The following is a 9,956-nucleotide window of genomic DNA, read 5'->3' on the forward strand; positions in this document are numbered from 1 at the left end:
CAAAGATATTGTGTTATTTGAGTCCTATGGTCCTACCAATCAACCCCAAGATCACATAGGTGAAATGACACTCCCTCATATGTAGTTTAATGACGAGCAGCAGGTAATAGTCTAGTGATATTGGCATTACTTTCGATTCAGGTCAAGGGGTCGAGTCTCACCCCTTGCAAGGACAGATCCCCAATTTTCCCCCTTCCTTGCAAGGGACTTCATTTTACCTTAATAATAATAATAATAATAATAATAATAATAATAATAATAATAATAATAATATGTAGTTTAATGGCAAATATAATAATAGTAATTAGCACTAAGGATGTATTGGCCTAGTCGTTAAGAGTGAATTGATGTGAACGATATGTCAAAAGTTTGAATCCCCTTTCTCCTTTTTTGTACTTTGTACAGCTTTCGTGGCTCATATGGATTAAAAATAATAATTAGCATCATATATCAGGTAGACACGGATTATGCAGGTATGTTTTTAATAAAAAAATTAATTAATATCCAAATCCTTTTTTTCAAGGACAATATCTAAATCTGTTTTAAATAAAAGCAAAAGTGATACCAATTTAATCTTTTTCGTGGGTATTATACTCTTATCTCCATTGATTGAAGAGTTCAATGCAGAACATTCTGAAAATGTTAGTTAAGTGTTGCATGTCAATGGGTAAAGGAGCGCATATGGTTAGGCAAGCACAATAAAAATCACTATTTCGAATGTTCATTTACTTTGTTTGTTATTATATTGTTGTACTGTTAAAATATTTTCTTTAACGAAAAAGTGCGAACAATTTTTTCCTATCAATTATTACTAGATACAATTATACAATTAATTTAACTTTCTATTTCTTCCATTTCGTATTACATGCAACACTTGTATCTTTTATACTATTCACAAATTTCACTTTGACCATCGTCTGTGATTTTTACGTGGATTAAAACATAGTCATCATGTGGGATCTGTTAGATTCGTCTTAATATATGGTATATATTTTTTAATGTGTATTTTTTATAATTTTTACAAATACAAAACTAGAGATATATATCCTCAAAGTTATATCCTCAAAGTTTTGCATTAACATGCTTTAAAAGTACAAGTATTGTACGTATAATAAAATGAATAAAATATATTTTTTAATCTATCTGAATTACGAAAGCAATATAAAGTACAAACAAGAGGAGGAGATTCGAACCTGTGACCTATCGTTCAAACTGCGAAAGCATACGATTTCGGGCCAAAACTACATGGGGTATAGCCGTATATCTATACACTGAAAACACCCTGCCCAACCCTAAACTTTAGAAACCTCTCAACTTCCTTTGATCTTCAAAGCTCGTTCCAGGTTTTTTTTCCCCTTAGATGAATCTACTTGTTTAGACGATGTTTATTTGCGATTTTTCATGTGAAATTTCATTTCTTTGCGATTTTTAAGATCTACTTCATGTGATTATTCATGCGATTATTATTGTTTGTTTCATGATATCAACTTATGATTTCTTATCTCATGTTATTTCATGTTTTTAGTGATAATTTACATGTTATAAACTTAAGATTCGAATTTTTGGTATAACTTCTTAAATTCATGTTTGTTTCATGAAATCAAATGATAAGAATATTTATGTTACAATTTGTAGATGCGCATATTTTCATGCAATTGTTCATTTGTTTTTGTTTGTTTCATCAAATCAATTTCTGAAATCTGGAATGAATGACCTATTATTCGTGGGCCCAGGGCGGCTGCCCCTTCTTCCCTAGCTCAGGGATGGGCCTGACTGTGTGCATTTGATTAACTGAATGGGTTCATGTGAATGGAAGTTATGCATGGAGAGGAATGAGATCTGAAATGTGTCGAATCGACGAATCGCTACGGTTTTTATTATTAGATATGACTATAGATACAACTAGTAAGAGTACAAGTTGTATGTTCCCATCACTCATATAATGTCAAGTTTTGATCTGTGTTTAGGTAGTTAAGATGAAGTAACTTGAACTATGTTTTTTATTGTAATTTGTGAACAAATTGGTTGGCTTTATTTAGTTTAAGTGAATTTGAGCCTTGAATTATGTCTTGCTTGACGATTTAAAATTTCGTTGCGTTTGCTTTTTTTTTTTTTTTGGTGAACAAAGGTAAGTTGCGTTTGCTTTAAGTGAATGATTTATGGCCAAATTGTTTATATTTTGGATAGTTATGTGTTAAATGGTATATGTTTGATTCGAGATGATGTAAGTTGTTGAGTAAGGCAAGATTTGCAGCTGGGGTTAAACTATTAGTGGAGTATTTCTCTCGACTCTCGTTTGTGTTAAATGATTCACACTTTTGTATCGGCTTTGCCTGCATGCTTCATTTTGACACGATCTTACTTATTTTGGGAGGAACTACATGCTTTTGTATATAATCAGAGTAGTTTAATGGAAAATCTCTAATTATGAATAAAAGCATACCAACCTCCATAATTACCAACTAGCTCTCTAGCTGCAATTATCTTCCTTAGCATCTAAGAACCTTGCTTGCTAATCCTCATATTGTCCGATGTATGCCTCTTAATGTGCTAATGTAGTAGGCATGTACGCTCTGAATCTAGAGCGTGTCACCTTTAAAAGTGATAGCCCACAATAACTTTGAACTAGCTGCTCTATTCCACAAGAGCATATTCCTAAATGTTCCATCCTGCTGAGGTGCTGGGCAGGTATTTTACAACATTTATTTGGACAGAAAATTCTCAGACTCTGTCCAAATAAATGTTGTAAAATACAGACTCCGCTTCTTCAATGATTTTCTTGATCTCAATAAGTCAGTATGCTACTCTGATTATATACATGTTTCAATTTGAAAGCGACCATCTTCAAGGAAAATAATGAAACAATCAGCAACTTGGTTTTCAGATCAATTTTGGCAGCAATTGTATTTCAAGTATAGATTTTTTTGTTGTTGCCACTTGCTAGACCACTTTCACCACGAAAAAAATGAAATACAAATGTAGTGAATCAAAAAGATTAGGATTTGGCAATTGGTTTAGTGATGTTAATTGCAGTATTGATTCTTGAATAGAGTGATTAAATGGGAATGTCCTTACATCAGCTGCTCTTTGGAAATTAATTTTAGTACTAATTTATGGGTTAGATGTTATGTTATGCTGCAGCTTTTATCTTGTGTTCATCTGGGACTTGGAGGTTTATGTCGTGTATTCTTAACTGTTATAATTTATAACAGGAGATTTTTGGAAGAAACTTGGGGGAAAATTAAGGATGGTTCAAAAAGTCTAAGAAATGTGGTGTCTTAGTGTGTTATAAGTTATAACTAAGGTGATTGAGATTAACTCATCATCTTGTGGCTATTGGAACTTGTAATGCTGTTTTATCTTTGTGATTTACTGAATTGTGTTTGTGCTTACCAAGTTGAGATTTTCCTTAAAATGTTGATTGATGAATTTAGGCCGAAAGATGTCGACTGTGAAAGTCCCTACCCAATGCATGCTTAGGACCATCCCAAAGACAACAGCTATGACCCCGATGGTTAAGTTCCCGGTATCTTTGGGTTCAGTTAAAAGCATCTCCAAGTCATTTGGCTTGAAATCTTCTTGCTTCAGAACTACTGCAATGGCAGTATACAAGGTAAAGTTGATTGGGCCAGATGGGCAAGTAAGCGAGTTTGATGCCCCAGATGATTGTTACATCCTGGATTCAGCCGAGAATGAAGGGGTCGAGCTACCTTACTCATGCAGGGCAGGTGCCTGCTCAACTTGTGCCGGGAAGCTCGAAACTGGAACTGTCGATCAGTCAGATGGATCCTTCCTTGATGATGGTCAAATGGACAACGGTTATTTGCTCACTTGTGTTTCTTACCCTAGATCCGACTGTGTTATTCATACCCACAAAGAGGGTGATCTCTACTAGTGTATTAGTCAGATAGGAAGTTCCTTGATTTAGTAGCATTGTGGCAATGAAGTACTGAATGTAGACCATATATTTCGAGTGTGTTGCTGATGGTCGTATACTCGTATGTCATGGATTGTAGCTGTCTGATGCAGTAAATCTCGCAATTGTTGGTTCTTACTCTTTCGTAGATTTGCTTTTGGCCCTCTGTTTTGTTTTGCATTTGCTGATCAACGAAGTCAATATATGAAATGTGGAGACTCGAATGGTTTTCCTTAAACATGAGAAGGCCTATATCTTTTGCACATTTTTGTCTCCATATTATTTTTTACTTGTGTGTTTGTGTACTAAGAGAGTGTTTGGTTGGGCGGATTGGGGCGTGGAAACACATAAGGACTTTTGAATGGAAATGGAAATGGAAAAGAGATGGAACTTCCTTTGGAAAGGGTAAGATTTTTGTCACAAGGAGGAGTTGATCCATTTTGTGACAAAGAAATAGTAATTTCTAGTTGTACCTCGTAAAAAAAATACTTCTTTTTTTTTGCTTTCTTACGAAATGCGGGTTTTGCTATTTTCTTTTGTCTGGTTTGTTAAGGGTGTAATATGTAAAGTAAAACGGAAAATATGCCACAATTTTCAGAGTACATTCTTTATTTCCGTCGCATCCATCTCCATTGCCTTTCTATTTTTGCCTCTCTCTAGCTTTTCGTAAAAGGAATCAAATAAAGGAATTAACTTGCAACTATATTTTGCTTTGGAAAATATCATTTTCATAAAAAGTTATTTTCTATCAAAAATGTTTTATGTTAAAAAATAAGCGTAAATAACAAGTAAAAATGCCTGTCAAAAAAAAAAGTAAAAATGTATGAATGGAAGAATGAGGGAAACCTTAAAATATGTTTTAGTTGAGAAGCAAAAATAAATAAATGACACTTGGTTTCTCAAATTTGCTAGAAATACCTATATATTGATTGAGAGCATTAATATTGACAAAATTAAACCAACAAAACAAAGATCACTTTCAATTATTGGTGTTACATTTGGCCCATGTCAGAAATTTGATGGGATTATAATGATAAATAATAAAGTACTGGCAAGAAAGTCCGCAATGATGCACCATTGACTTTCGCGATTACATGTTGATGGGCCTGATGGCACACTTGTTTTGCGGAAACGAACCTTCATCAATGGGTCAATGGCAAATTGATGTGTGTCTTTTCCAAGTAAAATATTTTGTGTTATTTATTAGAGTCCTACCAATCAATCCCAAGACCACATAGGTGAAATGGCACTTCATATATAGTTTAATAGTTTTTAGCCTGGGTTATACGTTCCGGATTATTTACTGATATGCATTTGAATTCTTCAAAAATAGAAATATTTGTCTTTAAATGACTTCTTCCCCCCTCCCCCCCCCCAAAAAAAAAGACAAATATAAGCATTGTAGTGTAATTGGTTAGTGCATTAGCATATTAAATGGTAGGTCATGGGTTTGAGTCTTGAAATTTTTATTGTTTAATTTTTCATTTGATTGTGTGGGGGAGGAAAATGTAGAAGCATGACATTAGGTTGTCTTTTAGATATACATATATCTATATATGACAAAGATAATAATAGAATTTAGTAGCATATATTCGATAGACGTAGATTTTGCAGCTAATATTTTTTGTAAAAAAAAAGTTCAATTGATGTCAAGTTTTCTTTTAGATAAAAGTGAAAGTGATACTATTATCATTTGTGTTTTAGTTATTTTTTTTAGATTTTTTTTAATACCAAATTAGGGTATTAAATGCAAAATCTGCATCTTTGATTCTTTAGATGTATATCATTCCTCAAATAATAAAGTTCACAGAAAAGAAATTTCATGTTGACAATAATAAGGCTCAAACATCCAAAAGCAAGAAAACTTTATGCCCCCCCCCCCAAAAAAAAGAGGCTAATAACAAAACTTGAAGTGCAAACCTTCTCAAATTATTAATTGGACAACGTCATTGTATAAGACTTTAGCTAATATTATTCGTTGAAAATTTAGATCAAGCCATAAATCATAACCCATCAAAGTCTTTTACTTTTGATTTCTCAATAAACCTTCTCAATATGATGCCTTTTGAAGGGCACAAGTGAAGAATTTAAAAAGTAAGGTAAATAATACTCTCTACGTAGTGTATTATAGTTTTTGTTTATCTCTTTTGAGGTCAAACTTTAAAATCTTTGATCAAATATTCTCATTTGTATATATAAAAAAAAATATTCATGTGGAATCTTGTTAAAATCATCTTAATGTGTAGTTTCATAATATTAACTTTTTAGTTTTTTGTCAATAAGGAATTGAAGATATCTTCGGTCAAATGTTTATCTTGAAGACCTTGTAAAAAACAAACAAACATTGTATTATGGGTCGGAGGATTATAGAGATCGTTGATTTCGTTTTCATTGTTCCTCAATCATTCGGTATTCCTCATTACTTTGTTTAATTTAATGAATTCTTCTACTTGCATTATATTTATTGAATTTATTATTATCATGAGTGAGTAGACTTTTTTTAGGGTTTAGAGAGGGAAGCTATGTTTATACCTTTATGATTGTCGTTTAAAGTTATTCGATATTTGGATTGAAATAGAATAATTCCTATTGATTTGTTATGCTTATTTGATTCATGTAATTGCGTAATATCATGAGTTATGTTTAGCTAATAGGAGTTAGAATCGAGAGATCGTATTCATTAGAGGCTTGTTACAATAGGTAGATTTGATTATGTTGAGCGACCGTACTGACATATGTTAATCTAAGAGTTGTTAATTCCCGACCGTAGGATTAACGAAATAATCTAATTATTCGAACCTCAATCCAAGTATTGTTGAATTATATTGTAGTGATTAATTTGGTATAAGCATGATGGACCGATCGATTGCCCTAGGTTTATAATTATTTGATAAACTTTCATATTTTTGTGTTATAGTTTATTCTAGTTTAGCTATTAATTCTTCAATCAATTTAATCTCTTGAAGTAGCTAGATAATTGAGCATAAATTTGTATAACTCCTCTCCCTGTGGATCGCCCCGTATTTGCCAGTTTCTACCAAACATATACCGTACACTTGCGGTATATTTTAAAACACATCACATTGCCTCGAAAAGACTCTAAACACCCCATTTGTTCATTTCTCGTGAAGCCCAAAATTGCCTCGAAATGAACATTCACATATTCGTTCCAAGCCAATGACTCCTTTTCAATGACCTACCATGTTCCTAGGAGGCATCCACGACGTTCGAATTTCGGACCCCCAAAAAGTCCGAAAGCGTGTGTTATAACCTTCAATTTTGGTTGATTTTGGGACATTTTAGGACTTCTACGGGCCTGGTCATATTTTCTCCCAAAACTTTCATAGGAAAATCGATGTGACTTGTAACGTTGCGCGGGTATTTGGCACCATTTGTATTGCCTCGAAAAGTCTCTGAACACCCCATTGGTTCATTTCTCGTGAAACCCAAAATAGCCTCGAAATGAACGTAAATGCATCTACATATTCGTTCTAAGCCACATGACTCCTTTCCAATGACCTCCCATGTCTGTGGGAGGCATCCCGCGGCGTACGGAGCTCGGGCCCCGGGAAAGTCCGAAAGCGTATATTATAACCTTCAATTTTGACAGTTTTTGCAACATTTTTGGACTTCTCCGAGCTTGACCATATTTTCTCCAAAAACGTTCCTACGAAAGCTGAAGTGACTTGTAATGTTGCACAGGTGCTTGGCACCATTAGTGTTGCCTTGAAAAGCCTTGAAACACCCAATTTGTTCATTTCTCGTGAAACCTAAAACTGCCTCAAAATGAACGTAAAGGCATCCACATATTTGTTTCAAGCCACTTGACTCCTTTCCAATGACCTCCCATATCCTTAGGAGTCATCCCGTGGTGTTCGGAGCTCGAGACCCGGGAGAGTCCGAAAGCGTGTATTATAACCTTCAATTTTAGCTGTTTTTGGGACATTTTTTTGACTTCTCCGAGCCTCGTCTTATTTTCTCCCGAAACATTCGTAGGAGTGTCTAATTGACTTGTAATGTTGCGCGGGTGTTTGTCACAATTCGCATTGACTCGAAAAACTTTGAACACCCCATTTGTTCATTTCTTGTGAAAACCCAAAATTTCCTCGAGATGAACACAATGGCATCCACATATTTGTTCCAAGTCACATGACTCCTTTCCTATGACATCCCATATCCCTAGAAGGCACCCCGTGCTATCCGGATCTTTGGCCACGGGAAAGTACGAAAGCGTGTATTATAACCTTCAATTTTGGCTGTTTTTGATTGGGACATTCTTGGACTTCTCCAGCCCTGGCCATATTTTCTCCCGAAACAATCCTAGGAAAGCCGATATGACTTGTAACATTGCGTGGGTGCTTGGCACATTTGTGTTGTCTCGAAAAAGCTTCTTAGCACCCCATTTGTTCATTCTTGTGAAACCCAATATTTAAGATTAAATAACTATTGTTGCATAGAAATCTATTGTAGTTTTGTTTATTACCGACAAAAGATGTATATAATAGGGCATAGACTATAGAGTTAGCTAAGAGATTTTTAGTTGGAAATATCATCTTGTGACTGAAGATCATTGAGAGGAAACTCTCTGGTCTTTCAAAAAAAAAAATTGTCCTCTCGAGTTTCAAAAATGGGAAACATGATCTTCATGAGAGTTTCCATGGTAAATAGATTTTTAGATGTTTTAATGTTTATTGATTTACACATCCTTATTTCCACTTCTGTAAATCTGTAAGTGAGGTTTTCTTTTTTCATAATGCAAAGCGACGACTTCTGGGTTTATTTATTTTTACCAAAAGGGTTGATACTCTGGTGACTTATTATTGTATTATGTCTTTCCCTAGATGGTAATTTAAATTTTTATTGTGGACACTTAAAGCATGAAAAAGTTGATTGAGATGGTAACCGTGTCATGTTGTAATAGCAAGAGGTCACGAGTTCAAATCTTGTTGCAAGCTAATTTTACTTTTGTTAATCGACATGACTTATGTACACACTATTATAACACATACTCCTCCGATCCGTCTCATAATATAGTGCCTACTTCATTTTTGGTGGGTCAAACTCTAAAATCTTTTACCACATGATCTCATTATTATATATAAAAAAAAAACTATTCATGTGTCATCTAGACAGACCTAGTTAGATTCGTCTCAACGTGTACTTTCATTATATCAACTTTTTATATTTTTTATTAATACGGAATTGAAGATATTAAAAGTCAAAGTTACGTATTGGAGATCATGTAAAAAAAACAAACACTATATTATTAACGTGTACTTTCATAATATTAGTTTTTTATATTTTTTTTATTAATATGAAATTGAAAATATTAAAAATCAAAATTACATATTAGAGACCGCATAGAAAAAAACAAGTACTAAATTATAGAACAGACAGAGGAAGTAGTTGATAGTGAAATTTCTTCCAAATAAAAGGAAGCACACTAAAACATAATATGCCAAGACACGAATTTAATAGAGTTTTAGCCTTCAAGGCAAAGTCTTCTCATAAATTAACAATTATACTTATTCGTTTACATTGTCAAAAAAACATAAAATTACTCAAATATATTTTTCACATATCCACATACTTTAAATAATTAAAGTAAAGAATCATACATGGATTTCAATTATTGGGCCGACAAAAAGTGTTTTTATTTTATTTAGTATACTCCCTCCGTCCCAATTTATTTGCTACATTTTGCCATTTAGAGGTGTCTCAATTTATTTGCTACATTTGCAAATATTTCCATATATAGTACATAGGTCCCACACTTTATTTACAAATTTGTCATCACTCCCTTCTTGATTTTGTAAATGTTTCCATATATAATACATAGGTCCCACAATTTACCTATTTTCTTTTTTGTTAATTCCATTTATGTCAATGGTCCCCACTCCCTCCTTGGTCTTTGTGAAAAAGTGCTTGTAGCAAATAAATTGGGACGGAGGGAGTATTCAATAAGGAAAGTAAAAGATCAAATATCTTATTAATTTCTCAATTTTTTAACACAAATTATTAAAAAAATAAAAAAAAATAA

General features: G+C 33.4%; 1 protein-coding gene across 1 annotated transcript; it reads left to right on the plus strand.

Annotated features, from left to right (window-relative positions):
- The first annotated feature begins 1,201 nt into the window (after nucleotides 1-1,201).
- Nucleotides 1,202-4,179, plus strand: LOC104902141 (ferredoxin, root R-B1). The gene is made up of 2 exons (XM_010689833.4): nucleotides 1,202-1,343; nucleotides 3,435-4,179. The coding sequence occupies exon 2, from the start codon at nucleotides 3,443-3,445 to the stop codon at nucleotides 3,893-3,895; it is 453 nt and encodes a 150-aa protein (XP_010688135.2). The 5' UTR covers nucleotides 1,202-1,343; nucleotides 3,435-3,442; the 3' UTR covers nucleotides 3,896-4,179.
- Nucleotides 4,180-9,956: the final 5,777 nt, after the last annotated feature.

The sequence above is a fragment of the Beta vulgaris genome, chromosome 8 (genome assembly GCF_026745355.1).
Source record: "Beta vulgaris subsp. vulgaris cultivar EL10 chromosome 8, EL10.2, whole genome shotgun sequence".
Lineage (NCBI taxonomy): Eukaryota > Viridiplantae > Streptophyta > Magnoliopsida > Caryophyllales > Amaranthaceae > Beta > Beta vulgaris.